General features: G+C 36.6%; 2 protein-coding genes, 1 long non-coding RNA gene and 1 pseudogene across 3 annotated transcripts; 2 read left to right on the top strand and 2 right to left on the bottom strand.

Annotated features, from left to right (window-relative positions):
• Positions 1–643: 643 nt before the first annotated feature.
• Positions 644–2,094, top strand: LOC122335266 (annotated as a pseudogene).
• A 3,492-nt stretch (positions 2,095–5,586) lies between these two features.
• LOC122335337 (membrane-spanning 4-domains subfamily A member 4A-like) lies at positions 5,587–11,328 on the top strand. The gene is made up of 8 exons (XM_043233170.1): positions 5,587–5,690; positions 6,388–6,587; positions 6,889–6,999; positions 7,088–7,156; positions 8,603–8,746; positions 9,001–9,114; positions 10,682–10,762; positions 10,889–11,328. The coding sequence occupies exons 2-8, from the start codon at positions 6,402–6,404 to the stop codon at positions 10,976–10,978; spliced, it is 795 nt and encodes a 264-aa protein (XP_043089105.1). The 5' UTR covers positions 5,587–5,690; positions 6,388–6,401; the 3' UTR covers positions 10,979–11,328.
• A 3,567-nt stretch (positions 11,329–14,895) lies between these two features.
• On the bottom strand, positions 14,896–15,342 carry LOC122335640. Its single transcript, XR_006248988.1, has 2 exons — positions 15,297–15,342; positions 14,896–15,094 (listed from the first exon to the last, which is right to left on the bottom strand). It is a non-coding gene; the product is annotated as an uncharacterized LOC122335640 (long non-coding RNA).
• Positions 15,343–18,452, bottom strand: LOC122341391 (membrane-spanning 4-domains subfamily A member 4A-like; the record flags this gene model as incomplete). Its single annotated transcript, XM_043234723.1, has 7 exons — positions 18,358–18,452; positions 17,847–18,043; positions 17,331–17,441; positions 17,167–17,235; positions 16,893–17,036; positions 15,931–16,044; positions 15,343–15,378 (listed from the first exon to the last, which is right to left on the bottom strand). Coding segments are annotated over exons 2-7 (657 nt in total), but the record flags the coding sequence as incomplete, so codon positions are not given.
• Positions 18,453–19,007: the final 555 nt, after the last annotated feature.

Raw genomic sequence — 19,007 nt, 5'->3', positions numbered from 1 at the left:
TAATGCATTAGCTTGAAGTTTGGGCAGTTTAATCACGAACTTCTCCCACAGCATCTCGTTCTGTTTCCTCCACTATTGTAGATTAATTTTGTCAATAGAAAAGCATTATTCAATGCTCTAATTTGACGTGGCCGGCTGAAGTTGGGCGTTAAGTGTGGGCAGACCCAACTAATCGATAATGACAATCATTGTCGATTATTTTCATTTCATTTTCATCGATTTTATCGATTAGTTGTTGCAGCCCTGATATTTAGGTTTCGTATACAGACTACAGTTTTGGAGTACAGTATTTTGTGTATTATGTATTTAGTTTTTAGGCTTATAGTGTTTTTTTACAAAGTGACAAAGTGACATCGCCCACTATTGGCCTGACAGCATTAAGTGTTTTTAGTTGTTTTTGTGGATTGTGAACAGGGGCCATTTTGACAATTTGTTTATATGTGCTATGTTCCAATTGTTTTTCATCTTTTTAATAATTTCTTTTAGGCCTGATAAAAGTCAAAGAAGAAAGTCCAGATCTAAATGAAGTGGAGAAGAAGCATCAGGAACAGAAAGACCTTGACATCAACGGAGAAAATCAGCGAGTGGCAGAATTCGAATAACGGGAGTCAAAGGCCCTTTCAGCTGCTCTCAGTGCGAAACACTTACAAACAGAAAGGAAGACTTATGAAACACATGAGAATCCATAGCGTGGAAAAGGCTTTTAGCTGTTTTCAGTGCGGAAACACTTTCAAGCGTAATGAAAACCTTAAGAATCACTTGCTAATTCATGCTGGAATAAAGCCTTTTGCCTGCTCTCAGTGTGGGAAGACTTTCACACAAAAAGGACAACTTAAGAATCATTTAGTAACGCACTCTTCAGAAAAGCCTTTCGTCTGTTCTCAGTGTGGAAACAGTTTCACGCGTAAAACGCACCTTAAGAATCACATGTTAATTCATACCGGGATAAAGTCTTACAGCTGCTCTCGGTGTGGAAAGAGTTTTACGCAGAAAGGACACCTTAATGACCACTTGATAACTCACTCTTCAGAAAAACCATTCATCTGCTCTCAGTGTGGAAAGAGCTTCACGCGTAAAACCCACCTTGAGAATCACTTGTTGATTCATAATGCAATAAAGTCTTTCAGCTGCTCTCAGTGTGGAAAGAGTTTCATACAGAAAGGACAACTTAAGAATCATTTGGTAACTCACACTTCGGAAAAGCCCTTCAGCTGCTCTCAGTGCGGAAAGAGCTTCACGCGTAAAACGCACCTTAAGAACCACATGTTAAATCATGCTGGAATAAAGCCTTTCAGCTGCTCTCGGTGTGGAAAGAGTTTTACGCAGAAAGGACACCTTAACGACCACTTGGTAACTCACTCTTCAGAAAAGCCCTTCGCCTGCTCTCAGTGCGGAAAGTCTTTCACACGTAAAGATACCTTAACACTCACGTGTTAATGCACGCTGGAATAAAGCCTTTTACCTGCTCTCAGTGTGGAAAGAGTTTCATATGTAAAGGAATCCTGAGGAATCACATGCTAATTCATGCTGGAATAAAGCCTTTCAGCTGCTCTCACTGTGGGAAGAGTTTCACGCAGAAAGGACACCTTAAGAATCATTTGGTAACTCACTCTTCAGAAAAGCCTTTTACCTGCTCTCAGTGTGGAAAGGGTTTTATATGTAAAGGAATCCTGAAGAAGCACATGTTAAGTCATGCTGAGAAAAAGTAAGGTAGCCAATCAATCCTTCCTTATAATATGGTATCGTTACATATTTAAGGAATAAAAGTCACCATGTGCCCCCTATTTAATACATATGGCATATGACCACCTAGATCATACAAATGAACTCTTAATTCATTATGTTTGGATTTGTGAACCTAGCCCATTGAGGAAAGTTTTAAGACCAAGCGCAATCCTCTGCTAACTGCTAACTTTTTTTCATTATGTGAGTCTTAACATGCAAAATGATCCAAAATCTGCAAAATGTACTTGTATGCTTGAGTATACAAATGCCCGCCAAGAAGATGGAAACTTAACATTGCATGCAACATGCAAATTTTCTGTTTGCATACAACAATGTACCACACAAATAAACGTAGTGTATACATTTAAATGTGTATTCTCTTTCTGTGTACTACAATATTGACTTTTCCTAGTACTCTTTTATCTACCATTGCAATTAACTAGTGAACACGTCCTCCCTTTTTCCACCAAGGCAGTTTTAAGTGCCAAATCTCAAATCTTTCGACACCCAAAGCACTAGCTCTGGACCAGGAAAAGTGGTTTGTAAGTAGCATCAAAACTGGGCTTAGAAGTAAGAACTGCTTATGTGAAAGGCTGGGGGCAAGGTTACTGTGGCCAACAAGATGGTTTTTTGGATGCAGATGCAGATTTTGTCCCATAAAAGGTTTTGTGCAGTTTTGTCCCATAAAAGACATGCTAAAAATTAATCAAAGACAGTATTAGGTAGCCATTATTTCTTTATGCTCATGGTACCTACTGTTAGTCAATAGTCCTATCTTCTTGAAAATAGTTGACACATTATTAAAGTCCGCATGAAATCAAGATTAACTATATTTGTTTTGTTAGCTTACATTACACATTTGTAACACCCTTGTCACTTTTCTTAATCGTGTTCAATGATGACGGTAATCTCTTGTGTGGGCTTCTGGGATAGAAAGTGTCCATTTATAAACACTTCAGAATCTGGGCAGAAGCAGAAAGGGTGTCTTTCGCCTACTTGCATTTGAATACTGAGGTTTCTCCTCACATGCTGTTTTCTCCTGCTATATAGTAGGTAAGTAGGCATGTTAGAACTTAAGAATTAAGTATATGTATTAGTAAATTTGTGTACTTTTTGTCCTGTGTTTTATGAATACTCAAGATTCCAACGTACTTACTATATAGTAGAGAAGTATGCCATTTCGCACACAGCCAGCGTGTCTGTAGTGTATCTAGGAAACTCGATTGGCTTCTGCAGGCTGATTGCAGCTGTCTCCGCGTTAAGGTCACGGTCCCAGGAGAAGACAACATATTATCTTCATTAAACCCTCTAGCACTCTCTATGTAATGCACTCTCTGTGCGTGGAGATGAGCCCGACTATCTCTAGTCGGTACCTCTCAACCCCCCACAGCAACTCAGGCTCCTCCCCCCCCCAGAGAGGTGAAATTCCATGTCCCTAAAACCAGATTCTGTGTCTGGGTTGCTGAGGTCACCGCCTTCTGCCGCCACCCGAACCACAAAGCACCGGCCCCTTACGGTCCCTCTTGCAGGTGGTGGCTCACATTTCTCTGGCTTGTCACCTGTTTGCCTTGGGAGACCCTACCAGGGGCATATAGCCCTGGACAACATAGCTCCTAGGGTCATTCAGGCACTCAAACGCCTCCACCATGTTAAGGTGGCAATCCCAGGAGGGGATCCCTTGCTTGCATTTTCATCGTCCTGGGCCCAATGCTGCATAGATCCCGCGTTTCAGCATCTAAAGACACAACTGGGTCATTTTGGAAAAGATTGCTGCATTCCCACAAGCGAGTGACTTGTGCACTGGCGCCACACTCTTATTTTGTCTGATTTTGTTTAAAGTAAAATATTTTAAGCAGTCATTATTCAGTCACTTATTATTTATTGCTTTCGGGATTTTATTTCAAAAAGGTTGTCACTGCTAAAAAATACTAGTTGTTTGCACTATTCAGATGAATAATTGACTGCACTGATCAAGTTAAGTAGTCATCCTTCAGTATTTAAATTTTTTTCAGAGGAGCTTATTGAAGCAGGTCTCTGGAGTGAGCAGAAAACAGCTGCTTCCTGAAGAGATGAGCTGATGTTTGAAAGCAACGTGAATCTGTAAGTTTATAAAGAGTATTATCTGTAGATATCTTTCTGAAAAAGTGCTAACCTAAAATCTGGACCGATGTTAAACTCTAAAAACTAACTTTTACAAAAATTTGCTTATGCTCTTTTCACAGATTCATGCGAAGATGCAGTGGAAGTGGAACTTTTGTGAATTTTATATGTGACAAACAGGATTACCTATTAAAACATTATAGGCTAAAACATGGAAGCTACTGCAGAACTGCTCCTTACCTACACCAAGATTGTTTGTGTACAATAATGCACTTTAGGTCCAATTGTGTAAGATTCACTCATAAGCCCATAATGCTCAACTGTGTGAAACTGGCCAAATAAATGTTCATGGAGTTCAACAGGACTGTTGGAAAGAACCTCAAGCAGGAATTTTATGAAAGCATTGATCAACAAAGTCTTCATCTAATTGAGATCTTTCAATCTAACCAAGGTCAGTCCATTGTATCCATTGTACACTTGATGCAATGGTTTTTTTTCTTCTATAAGTAATGAAAACATGTCACAGTAAGTTATACTGTAATGGTTGTCCAGTACAATCAAAATTGTAATTTACTGATCATGCTTTCTTGTAGATCATTTCTTAGTATTCTATTGTTTTTATTTTACTACCCAACAGATTCAAAACTTTTACATGTCAGTTAAAATATAAGTTACTATTTTAAGCTTGAGTCATTTCTTTCCCTACACTAATTCTCTAGGTAACCTCAACTTAAAGGATTATAAAGGTCATTAGCGTAACATAAAATAAATTCACATGAATAAAAAGAAAGAATGGGTTTGGGGGTAAATAATGAAGAGTTGATAAAGCAGTCATAATCAATTTGTACATTACTTTGTGTCAGACTATTTGTTTAGCATAATTGATAGTTATTTAGTGAGTAATTTATTGAATGTGTTCTGTTGTTAGGTGTCACCGATCACCCAGAGGTAAGGGCTCCCTCTGCTGGCTTGGTGACATTAGGACTCTGCTGATGATCATTTGTTCCACCACCTTGACCTTGACCTTGAATCCTCCTTGTTGAGCACGAAGGTGCTATCTTCTCTGCATCTCAATCCAGCCCCATTTAAGATCGTCACCGAAGGAGACGTTGAGATGGAAAGCATTAACAACTTGTCAAAAGCTATGTGCATTCTCTTTGATCCTACGTGTGTGATGCATCTCAACTACCCCAAATCGATGAACAACAAATTCCAATTCATCCAACAAGTGCGTCTTATGTTGGGCCAAGCTGACTTAAAGCCCAAGTTACAAACATTAAAAAAATCGTCTTGTAATTTAATTTTGACAGGAATGGCTGTTTATTGTTCTTGAGTTGCACAATTAATCTCTGAAGAGATTCTTTAGTTCAAAATGTCCTGTCATCGATGTAAGTGATGTACAGTTTACCAGTCTTCTGTGGTAAAAGTGTTTAAAATTTACAGTGGTCATCTTTAAGTTTTAGAGACTTGACTCAAGTTTTAATGCTTCAACATGTTCATGTTATTGTAAGCAATGTCAAAAGCCTATCAAAAATGTTGCTTTTCTTTACTATGACAAGTTCATACATTGATGAAATTGTGCTGCCTGTTTTCAAATGCTGTTATTGTTTGTTTCTTAAATGAACTAGTTTAATTTCTTAATTATAAGGCATTACGTAGATATAAAATGTATTAATACCTAAAGTCACCTAAAAGCACAAAACCTTTGATTTTTAAAATTCACACTTCTTGTTATGAAAATGTTTATATGTTTCCTGGTGACACCCCTCTAATCAGCTGAGCTCTATAAAGAGCAAAGTACGATTACACAATAAAGTGATTCTGAGAAAATCTACAGAGCAAACTGAACACAGTTTTTTTTTCTGGTAAGAAAAGTTTACTATTGGTAAATTTAAATTGACTTTATAAAAATATCTATTTAGCATTTTGTTGTTGAAAATGTTTTATAACTAAATGGTATTAATGAATGGGTTTCTTTATGATAAAAATCTGTAATGGCTGGTGGGAAACTTTTGTAACTGTCTTTTGAAAAGAGCATCCGCTAAATGCCTTGGATATAAATGTAGATTAATTTAAACATCCACTGGCTTTATATAATATATTCACTGTTTTCAAGGTCTAATACAGTAATTCTGGTGGATAACAATAATTCTACCAATGATGGTAACATAAATAGTGCTGGGTAGAATACTTACAAAATGTAGTCTGTAACTGATTACATATTACATGATGAAAACTGTATTTAGTAATGGAATGTATGATACTTGTTTTAGGTAATGAATTCACAATGCTTTTTAAAATGACTTGTTTTAAATATATTTAAACATTATATTAATATACAACTGAATATTTTCCTTTTATATAATATAAGCATCTTGAAATATATTACATATTACATTCAATGGTTTTCACAAATCAGGTGTATGTAAACTTTTGAATGTGGTAATTTTTTTATAGTTTATGGAAACTTTTGACCACAACTGTAGATATAAAGTCTTTTTTTTAAGTCATATAATTTACATGTTTTGATGTGCTATGATTTTCGTGACGGGCCAATTTCAGATTCTGAAACGAGAATGTCCCAAACAGTCTTACCCGTGAACTCTTCAACACTCATCATCCAGATTCAACCACCGACACAAACAGCACCAGCCGGGACTGTGACCAATGCTCCTGTGCCTATTTATGTCCAACAGGTAACAGGAGTTTCTCCTCTTAATGGACTTCGAGCATTTCTGAAAGGCCAACCGAAAGCCCTTGGGGTAAGCCATTTTTTCTTAAAACTAAATGGACTTTTATGTGTGTATGTCAGTGTGAAGTAGGGAAATTTTGTAAATAAATTGTTTAAAAAAAAAGTGTACATGTTTTATTGCATAACGTGAATAATTTCCTTTATGAAAATGCTATATAAGTTACAGTTTAAAAGTTATGACGTACCAGTCTCATAGATTGTTTTACGAGTTGAAAAGTCAGCACATTCGCAAATCAGTGAATTTTTACAGTTAGAGTTCTACGCTTGTAATACTGTTATGAGTCACAAGTCATTTTTCTTGTTCCTCACAGACTGTCCAGATAATGATTGCTCTGTTGACTTTCCTGCTTGGGATCGTGTCTACAATTCATGCAGAATCCATATCTGTCTTTAGTGGTATACCATACTGGGGATCAATCATCGTAAGAAACAATTACACCATCAAGCCATCATTTGTGAGCTATATTTTCCAACAGAAGCATCCATTTACAACTTTCTCTCTCCTGTCAGTACATTATTGCAGGTTCACTCTGCATTGCTGCCGAAAACAAACTTAATTCGCCCTCCAGTGTGTGTTTGGTATGTACACAACATTTATTAATTTTGGGAATTTAAACTGCCCAACACTGGCAGTTGTGTGCATCAGGATCTGGTGATCTGTCGACGGGGCGCATCTAGGTTTTCTGGTCTCTGATGAACATAATCTCTGGGTGCTGATCCACCATCTAGTCTGGATACAAACTGTGAAAACAGATTGAGAAAGAGACAGGACTAATATCAGCGTAGATGCCATTCTTTTTACGATGTCACAAGTACATCGTATTTTAGGAGTAGTGTTCCCGGTTCCAGCAAATCTAAGTAATGCAGCCTAAAAATCCTTTAATGGATTTGAATAATAAAAAGTGTGTTGGTGTGTTATGTGTAGGCTAAGTTAAAAAGATGTGTCTTTAGTCTAGATTTAAACTGGCAGAGTGTGTCTGCTTCCTGAACAGAGTTAGGAGATTGTTCCAGAGTTTAGGTGCTAGATAGGAAAATGATCTGCCGCCCGCAGTTGATTTTGATATTCTAGGTATTATCAAATGGCCAGAGTTTTGAGAACGCAGCGGGCGAGCAGGACTATAATGTGATAAGAGCTCGCTCTCAAGTATTGAGGAGCTAAACCATTCAGGGCTTTATAGATAATTAATAAGATTTTAAAATCTATTCGATGTTTGATAGGAGCCAGTGCAGTGTTGACAGAACCGAGCTAATATGATCATACTTCCTAGTTCTAGTAAGGACTCTGGCTGCTGCGTTTTGGACTAGCTGAAGTTTGTTTATTAAGCGTGCAGAACAACCACCCAATAAAGCATTACAATAATCTAACCTCGAGGTCATAAACGCATGAATTAATATTTCTGCATTAGACGTTGAAATCATAGGTCGTAATTTAAATATATTTTTAAGATGGAAAAACACAGTTTTACAGATGCTAGAAACATGATTTTCGAAGGAAAGATTGCTGTCAAACAGCACACCTAGGTTCCTAACTGATGATGAAGAATTAACAGAGCAGCCATCAAGTGATAGACTGTGTTCTAGATTATTATATGTGGGGTTTTTAGGTCCAATTATTAGCACCTCTGTTTTTTCTGAATTTAGCATTAAGAAGTTACTCATCATCCAGCTTTTTATATCGACTATGCATTCTGTTAGATTCTCAATTTGGTGTGTATCTCCAGGCTGCGCTGAAATATAGAGCTGAGTATCATCAGCATAGCAGTGAAAGCTAACACCATGACTCCTGATAATATCTCCCAGAGGTAACATGTACAGGTTGAAAAGTAACGGTCCTAGCACTGAGCCTTGAGGAACTCCATATTTCACTCTTAATATGTTTAGCATTTTCGTGGAATGGTGATTGATGCTTGTGGTTTATTCTTTATTTTCTCCTTTAATTTGTGTAATGTAGTGTATTTTTCACATATACTTTCCAAGTTAACATGATGCATTAAAATTCTCCATATTTTTTTATTCTGCTTGCAGGTGAAAGGTTCACTTGGAATGAACATTTTAAGTGCTTTAACTGCAGGTTCTGCCATTATTATCATTTCAATAGATTTTGTTGTAGGACCATTATACAGTTACTGCTACAATTTTGACTGTTATGAGTTTGAAGAAAAGTATAAGGTATGTCATCAACTTTCACATTGATTTAGCAAATACAATAGGATCACTGTGGGGACAAAATGTAATTCTTAATCTACACTCATATGTTGTCTTTTTTCCCCCAGTATTTCAGAAATGCTTTATAGATATTTTTTTATGATTAATGGTCATTTTTAATGCACGAAGGCACTATACATTGAGCACCCAGTGAACTAGTGTACGTAAAGAAATGTACATTTTATTTTTATTTATGTTAATGTTGTATTTTTTCTCAGACTCTCTTCTGGGGAATTGGTAGTGTATTGCTTATATTTGCTTTGCTTGAGTTGATCATCTCCATCTACCTGTCAGCATTTGCCTGTAAAACAACCTGCTGCGGTTCTCCACTGGTGAGTTATGTGTCAGCAATTTGTCTATATACACATACATATACATTGTGGTTTTGAACAGATGAAAGTAAAGAATTAAAGAAGAAAGAAAAAAATACATATGGGTCATTGCTACTATTTGGTGGATTTTATTTCCCCATAAAACGATATAATATGATAAAACAATAAAAAGCTCATGATACAATGTTAGAAAAAACCTGGGTACCTGGGTGCACTTTTTAGCACTTTTAAGTATATATCATTGCAGTTTCCAAAAGAAATGAACACTAGAGGCTATAAAACTCACCTTTTATTACAAAACACACATGTTCTGATTAATAAAATTAAATTTTCGCACAGTTACAGTACATGAAGAATATCATGTTATGATTTAGCAATATTAATATTCTGGGAGATTAAAAAACTGATGCTTTTGAATGTTAGAATCACACATATCCAGCTTCCTATCTGTGACTTTTCATAGATGGTAAGTTTGCTCTGTAGCTCAAAGTACAGAGATGTATCTGTGAGGCGAGGAGCTCTGGTTTGAATACTGTGTAACTATGGTTCGACAAAACAGTTAAAATATGCATAAAGGTAAGTTGAAATCAACAAATGTGTAGTTATATCGGTTTTGCACACTGAAACTGGAGGAAAAGAGAAGAGGTAGGTAGCAATAGGCTTAAACTCAATAGAGCTTCAGCAGTAGCCGTGGTGGTCTAGTGAGTATTATGGAACTTCTCCAGCAGAGTAGGATCAAGGATGTCATCGTGAGGAACCCAAGATAATTCTTCAGGACCTTACCCCTCCTAGTAAACCAGATATTCTAGGCTACCACTACAGCATTCGGGACTCCAGGATTTCCTTGACCTAGTAGACGGTGCCTTCCTCCAGGATCAGCTGGTACCTGATCAGACGGTTCCCCGGAACAGGGGAATAATGGAGACTAGAAACCATAGCCACCAGAAGCAGTCCAATAGCAACAAGAGGGTTGCATTGGCCCCTGGGTGAATGAGGGGAATACGCTGTGTCCATGGTACATATTGATGATCTGAGGGATAGCCCGGCAGTGCAACAAGAGCTGGCTCAGAGACAACTGAAGGATCAGTCTAAAAAAGAGTACCCAACACGCTTGGCATGGGTTTAGCTTCTTGGTGGAGGTTCTTATGATCCCTGGAATGGTTGCTCCAACCAGTGTCTCCACTCTTGCAGGGCAAACATGATGGCTAGCAGCTATGTTTGTTAAGTTTCAGACAGTTTGACAAAAAAAAATTACGCTAATGGGACAATGTAAGTTATAAATGACGATCATATGGACAATTTATTTTCCTGATTATCTAACATATGCTTGACTTTATATTTTACATATATTTAGTATATTTTAAGCTGCAAATTTACTCCTATAAAAGTGGGTTGCAAAGTGTACTTATTTTTTTAGAATTGTAATTCCATAAATCACGACCTGTAGGAAGTGTCTTAAAAAAAAAAAAACTAAAAGTTATTACTGTTGGACTGAATACTGCCAGTGTTCTTGTATTCATGGTATTTTACAGTAATAAGCCATAAAACGCTGTTAATTTTTCCACAGGTGTCGTATGTTCCACAAGTTCCACCTGCTCAGCCCTGTGATGTTAGGCCCAATCATTACAATGATCCTAAGAACTCAGTGGTAAGAGAGGTTTGAAACACCAGTTTCAATTGAGTTTGAGTAAAATGGTGCACAAAACCATAAAATTATAAAACACATCAATTAACTAAAGATTAGGAAGCTGATCATACAGCTTTTATCTTGCAGATATCTGTGATCAGCAACCCTTCCATGAATCACCATCCTGCAGAAATACCTCCACAGTACAATGAAATAGGATCCTGCACTTATCCGTGATGGTTTCATGGGACACGCTGGCTTCCCCGATGATTTCCCGCCTTTACTGCTATCATCGGAAAACGGAAGCAAAGTAGATATCACTTGATCAGATAATAATTACACATAGCTTATCATTTTGGTTCTATCTGACATTTTTAGCAAAATAGATTTATTCACATATTCGTATTCTGTGACAGCTTATTTGCGCTTATATGATTATATGTATATTTTAGAAAGCAAAAGGTTGTATCTACAAAGTCAATCTTAAGCTTCAAACAAGTAGTTTTCTTAATTTTGTACGTTGTTTTGAAGTAATTATAATGTGTAAAAAAAGTATACTAAATAAAAATGTCAAGTTAAGGGCCTAATTAGTGTTTCTTTCAGTAAACTTTGGGTAGATTCTTGCGCATTGAATTTAAAAGCAGAATAAAATAGCAGCTGTTGTTGGCTTGCAGATGTAAGCTTTAAAGTTGATTGGATTTCCATGCTCTGTATTGCCAGCATCATGTACCTGGATATGTCTCGATTAATGGTGATATTTGACTGTCTTTGTTCTTGTACCGTCGTCTGCTGCCTCTGACCCTGCACTTGAACTGGTGGACTCTGATTAAGATTGTAAGTTAGTGCAGAGACATCGAAATTATTATGTTATTGTACCATAACAGGGTACTGAGCATATCTTGCAGATAAATAATTGTACATGAAGGCTGGAAACAACTCATATTGAGGTGCATAATTATTCGTATGTTTCTTTTACACGTCAAATGAGCAAAATGCTCAATGGGCCAGGATGGTAATAAAAGAAGAAAATACATTTTAACTCAATCAATCAATCAATGTGAAGAGTTAGGTGTGAAACCATCATGGAACCATTTTGTTTCCAGTGCCACCATTTTCTACCTAATGTGACTTTCGCCGACTTTGCTGGGGTAAAGAAAAAAGGTGCCTCACAAGTCCTTAAATAATGTGCAGTTCATTCATTTCATGAATAATGATTTATGATTTATTACACATAATGTTTTCTTTGTACTTTGTTCTCTGTTTCTAATGTTCTTTTCTTTGTGAAAACTAATGTTTTATAATCTGATTTATTAAGCATGTTTGTATATTCTTCATAGTAGCCGGCAGGTAAATAGACAGACCCCAACTGTATGTGAATTCTGTTGAAATCAAAATCTGGAAGTCATCATTAACTAAGCATTAGCTTCTCATTGTTTCATGTGGGCCCTCAACTAAAGTGGTTACCAGACCTAAACATTGACCAATTAAAGCGCAGCTTGTAAATTCTGTTGACCTCCAAAAACTGAATTCATCTTCAGTTATATAGGGTATAGGGTTTATTATGCCCCCAAAAAATGTATGCAATATTGACTTTTTTGTACGTTTTTAAAAATTTTCAATTAAAACTTTTAAACCGATGCTACAAGTATTACAACAAATATTGTGCAATTTTTGTAACATTTAAATTTTTAGTTTAGCACAATATTTTGGCGTTGCAGCATTTTATTGCCATTTTTACTAGCAACTGCAACTGGATTGTATTGCAAAAAAAGTTTGCCGTTATCCCACCAGCCACTATCAAGATGTTTGCTTACTCTATGACCACACTCAACAAAAAAATGCATATATTAATAATAGAGGCACTAAAGATGTGAACTAAAAATCTTTGTTATATCTTTATGTTAATATACCTTACTAGCCCTTCGTTTTGGAGCTATTACCGAGGTGTCTAACCAAAGACATGTCCTGGTCTATTATTACTGAGCAGAAAATGGACGCTGTGCATCTCACAGCTATCATGACAAACATTTATGTAACACTTATTTTCTCTGTGTTCGTCCAAGCGACTACCTACCTGAAAAGCCACAGAGAAAGTTACCAGCAATGGCCATCATTAACACGCACCTCCATTGACTGGGCCGGGGGAGCACTGGCTAGCGGCCCACCATGTTTTTTCGCTAGCTTCGGCAACACCCTGATTGCAATCATTTTCCAACATCCATCAAAAAGATTTTAATATCCAATGACACCATTGTTTTATATATTTCACCAGAAGGGTCCTTTGGCATTAGACATTTTGTCAAATACGTATCTGCTGTTTTTCATGCTTCTCGATGGCATGTGCTTCAGAACTTCGGCTACGACATTGTCCATACCCTAATCATTTTCGAGGGTAGTGTTTAAGGTACATACAGGTTCAGGGCTTGGTAATGAGAGTTTTAAGACTCCACTTTCACGGTTACCTTGTTTAACAACTGTCAAAAACTGCGTTAGAGTGCTTCAATGGAGTTTGGCTTTTCCAGGTTGATTCAAATAAGTCCTGTGCACATGGAAGCACGTGGAAGACCTTTGGTTATTAAGCCCTCAAACAGGAAGTGAAAAGAGAAGAAGCAGAGGGGCTGAGCACAGCTAGTACTCAGGCAAGGACTCCCTCTGCTGGCTTGGCGTTGAAGTTTTCTACAGCCTGTTTGATGTTCTCACAAGGGGATCTTCTCGGCATATTCCATGCTCACCTCTGTCAAGAGAATATTAGGCTGGGAGTAAACGAATCTTATCCTTGCCCCGGCTGGTAATTCTGAGCGTTTACATTTCATTACATTTTTCAGTTTCTGGTACTGCTGCAGTGTAATCGGATTTCTTTAGAGCTACTTCACAGAGTGTTAAAACGAGCTTGTCGGGCGATGACTGTAAAATGTTCAGCATCCGTTCTGCTTTGTTTCCCTGAGATTTTATGTGTGTGTGCTACTCTTCCCCATTTTATCATTGTTTGGATTTGGACTAATTTTGTACTAATTCTCACTTTCTTCGCAACATTGTATTGTGACATAAGTACAAGCAGATCCACTCATGTTTTGATGTTGACAGAGGTATCCTCCCATTTACCCTCCTCAGGTTTTTTTTTTTTGTAACCACAATGTTATACTGAGTCACAATCATCATAAAAGAAAGTATCTAACATGACATTTTCGCTTTCAATTTCCTCCAACTGAAAGCAGCTGCAGTGCTGCTTTAAGTCAAACACAACTATAAGGAAAGGCTTGTTGAACTTCATGCAGCTACTGCTTGACAAAAGCAATGCAAAACCAATACATACAGTCAGGGTCAAAAATATCGGCACCCTTGGTAAATATGATCAAAGTGAATAAATATGATGAAAATGAATCTGCATTGTTAATCATTTTTGATTTTTAAATGTTCTCTAATAGACATTGGAAGGAATGGTCTCTGAACTCTTGTCAGGTGTTCTCCAACCTTATCAGGGGTTATAGGAGAAGATTTAGAGCTGTTAAACTGGAGAATTGAGGTTTCAAAAGTACTGATTAAAAGGGTGTTGTTGACCCTTTTAATCAGTACTTTTTGAAATCTCAATTTGAAACCTCAATTTGGTCAAAGGACAGAAGCTGTGTTGTTTTTAAGGTTTGTGTTGTTGGTTTATTGTCAGGTTGGAATTATATATATATATATATATATATATATATATATATATATATATATATATATATATATATATATGCAGACAATATGCAAATGTAGTCAATTTGTGCTATAATTATATATTTCTTATTTTATTATCTTTTTGTCATTATTAGGTTACTTGTCTAAGATATGATAAGGCATATTTTATGGCATAACCGCTGATGCTGTTTCCCAGAATCAGGTGACCCAGGTGGAGCTCAGGTGGTTAGGAGTAGTGATAAAGCTGGCCACTTCTACAAAGAACATAAAGCCTGACACTTTAATATACTGGCAATATAAAAGCCTGAAAACGTCATGCTGTTTTGGTCACCTTTGACTTCCATAGTAGGAAAACAATACTATGGCATTCAACAGTGACCCGGGTTTATGGCCTGGTTTATTTTTTTCAAAATATCTTTGTGAATGATGACAAAATGTTCATTTTTGGGTGAATTATTCTTTTCAACAAAGAAAGAAAATCAGGATATTTTTTTTTTATTAGCGTCTTAAATACACATACACATTGTTACAAATAACAATCATTGGGAAACTGGAAAGCAGCTCACTGCCGGATCACATTACTGGCTCCCTTTTTATTATATTTATTTATATTTCATTGTATTGTGGAGGTATGTCTGCAGGACGGTGATTCGTGGAAGGGTTGCTGATCACAGATATCTGCAAGGAAAAAAAATCTATATAATCAGCACATCTTGCGTACTGATGGCTAATTCATTGATATTAAACAATTATTGCGTCACTTACTCAGTGCTTCACACATTACTAGACAATCAGCGCAAACTTTCTTCATTCTTCATTTTTATTATTTTTTTTTTTTTAAGTATCTTTTGACCTCAAAGCTCAACTAAACTTCTCTTACCTCCGGGCTCTTAAGATCATTGAAATGACAGGGCCTAAAATCGCAAAGGCATTCGAGGTAGAACTTCTGGAACATTCAACTCCTTTGGAAAGAAAGCAGATATAGCGATTTATGTTTTATTATTGTACAGTGCCATAAACGCAGTAACAGCAAAAGCCATTCCGATATTGCAGGTTTTGCTTATAGTAAAGATGCTAATACTAAATGCTTTTGAGAGATACATTTACATACACTCCAATCTTTGCAACTGTCACTTTAGCAAGTCGTGTGATTTGAGACTTAAGTGCAGTAGCACCACTGTTTTATACATAAAAATGCGTATTATAGGGGTTAATAGGAACTGGAAATCTGTCAAGTGCTGTAATGAGGTACATGAGGTAATGCATGTGGCATAAAAGATAATAAAGTTAAACATTTTATGCAACATATACTGTAGAGTGCACTAAATATGCTAAGTTTGTGACGATAACTTTTAGAGTGGTTGGATTTTGTCCAAACTGTGTATGATAATTACTTCAATATCATCTCGAGCGAAGTGCATCGCCACACCCCGTTATATTTCTTAATGTGGCCATAAAATCCATTAAACTGTAGCGTTGACCCAAATAGCCAGTTGACCCGATGCATTACTCACCTGTGGAGAACAGCAGCAGGTTACTTTACAGGCAAATGATGACAAATAGATGGAGATGATAAACTCAAGCAAGGCAAATATCAGCAAAACACTACCGATTCCCGAGAAGAAGGCCTGAAGGAAAATACAAAATCAGATCAAAATAAATGGGGCCAAGCACTTCCAGCGGCTAAATGAAGAGCTAATCATAAATGCAACCTTTACGAATATGATTTATTGGTTTATCACATTTGACTAATGGGTGGGACTGTTATAAAATCAATGTGGTATGTCCTGTGTGAGTTCACAATGGCCCAGACAAAGTTTGATGTCAATACGCCAAAGAACCGCAGAGATAAAGCCTTAAGTGTCATTTTGGCATCATGCCTCACATTCGTCGTCGTGGTATGGAAAAACTAACAAAATACTTAACTTTTTGTCAGCATGATCTGACGATGATTCACCTTAGGTTTCACTGAAAACTGTGTATGAGGACTAACTGTCTATGAGGAGTTCGAAAAAGTAGGTTTTTAAACCTGAATCAAAATGGCGGACGGGAAGGTCAATTCTGGGACAATAGGTATTGATGTTCTCTGCATTATCTAGGGAATCCAGGAAAACTCTCGACCACAAGGAGGAGCTGCCACAAAACGTTTTGAGTTCCGTCAGGGCATGGTGCCAAAGAAGCATACCAAGTTAGGGATAAAAGTAAAGATTCTGTGCATCACTGAGCAACACCCATAGCAACATAAATAATCAATAATACAGCATAAAACCGTTCTGCCTATTATGTATTATGATAAGCTATTCTCTGTTTTTAATTTAAGCTTGTGTTTGTTGCATATTAAAACTGTTCTTATGAATATTCATGAGATGATACAACATATTATAAAAAGTTATTTATAATGCATCATGCATTCACTATAATGCCTTAAGAATACCCTATAATGTATTATAAATACAGACTTCATTGAAAGACTTACCATATACCTTTCCTCCAAATCATAACAGTCATATCTGCAGTGACTTATGTGCATTGGTCCTAGAGCCAAATCAATTGAAATTATAATAACGGCAGTGACTGCACTTAAAGCACTGAAAATGTTCATTCCAAGTAAACCTTTCACCTATAGACAGAAAACAAAAACATAGCACAGATTAATAAATTAGGAAGAGCTGTAACGCGTTTTATACATGAAAGAGTTGTTATTATTATCATCATCATGTCGGTGTCGGTCAGTTGTGTTGTGTACATACCAAACGCAAACCGGAGGGCGAATTAAGTTTGTTTTCGGCAGCAATGCTGAGTGAACCTGCAATGATGTACTGACAGGAAAGATGGAGGCCAAAATTAAGGCTTCAGTTTAAAAATGTACCTTGAATTATAAAAGACAGATCGCTTAATTGTAATTGTTTCTCACGATGATTGATCCCCAGTATGGAACACCACTAAAGACAGATATGGATTCTGCATGAATTGTAGACACGATCCCAAGCAGGAAAGTCAATATACCAATCATTATCTGGACGGTCTGTGAGGAACAAGAAAAACATTCTTTGTGACCTTTATGTAACTGGTACACTGAAAATCGGAATCTGTAAAATAACCCTCATCTCATGATGGACTTCATCATATTACATTTCTTCATTATCTTACACAAATTGTTTTACAATGAGTACAATGAAAGTACACTTTATGACACAAACCATAAACCTTTCTTAAGGCATTACAATGAAAGCATAAGAACAGTCTTATACAGTGTTATAATATTTCTTTATTTGTGGTTATAGCTTTTATGATCATGTATAACACACAACACAACTCATCCACTTAAGCTACAATGGATTATATTTCCCATAGTTATAATGCCTTAATAATAGACTTATAATGTATTGTAATAACAGGCTTCGTAGAAAGTGTTACCAAAATGGCTTACCCCAAGGGCTTTCGGTTGGCCTTTCAGAAATGCCTGAAGTCCACGAAGAGGAGAAACTCCTGTTACTTGTTCATAAATAGGCACAGGAGCATTGGTCACAGTCCCGGCTGGTGCTGTTTGTGTCGGTGGTTGAATCTGGATGATGAGTGTTGAGGAGTTCACGGGTAAGACTGTGTGGGACATTCTCCTTTCAGAATCTGAAATTGGCCCGTACGAAAATCATAGCACATCAAAACATGTAAAAATGTAAATGTGTAGTTCAAAACATAACATTCGCTGAATTTTTATATTTCAATTATTCTACATGCACATTACCTAGACATTTAGCAGACTTTTTTTAAACAAGAACTTCACCAGCCATTATAGAATTTTACAAAATAAATCAGTGAATCAATAGTGTTAAGTTTAAAAAAACAACTCCTACAAGAAAAATATATCATGCATAGATACGTATTTCTAGAAAGTTAGCCAAATTTAGTTAGTATGTAATTTTTATTAATTTTCTTTTTACCAGAAACTCTCTTCTGCCTGCTCTTTAGTGTCACTTTAGTCTGTAGTCGTACTTTGTCGCTCCTCCTTATCACCTGAGCTTTGTAATATGCAAACCTGCCCACTGCTAGCAGGAAATAAAAATATCTTCCCTTACATAAGTTTTCCTGAATGTGTTTGCAATGTGTTACATTTTAACAGATAACCTAGCTGCTGGTTTAGAAATGGGTATGTACATTTGAAAAAGAGAAAGTTATACAAATAATCAAGAACATTACGTTACAGAAGAACAGACCAAACAAAAGATGAACTGGGCTGAGTAATTTCTTTTACCCTCCAGCAGGATGATCATCCATTGGAGCAGTACGTGCAAAGATTAAATTGACTGTAATGTTTGAGATGCTTTGTTATGACAACTTGACATAAACCATCATAATCTGTCAGTGCCTATGTCACACTAAGTGCAAATAGCAATGTATTCCATTTACACCAATTGTGTAAGTGCATTATTTAAGTGCAAGTAGCATTTAAGTGGCAATTATCTTCACTTTAGTATTGAAGTACATTATAAAACAGAATGCAATTTATTGAGTGTAAATGTTCATTTTAATTCAATCTTTTAAGTAGATGCCATGGTTGACACCATATTGGAACAATAAAGCCCTCCCTACG

The sequence above is a fragment of the Puntigrus tetrazona genome, chromosome 3 (assembly GCF_018831695.1).
Source record: "Puntigrus tetrazona isolate hp1 chromosome 3, ASM1883169v1, whole genome shotgun sequence".
NCBI lineage: Eukaryota > Metazoa > Chordata > Actinopteri > Cypriniformes > Cyprinidae > Puntigrus > Puntigrus tetrazona.
The sequence above is the reverse complement of the archived record's forward strand: the minus strand, read 5'-3'. Positions and strand labels throughout refer to the sequence as shown.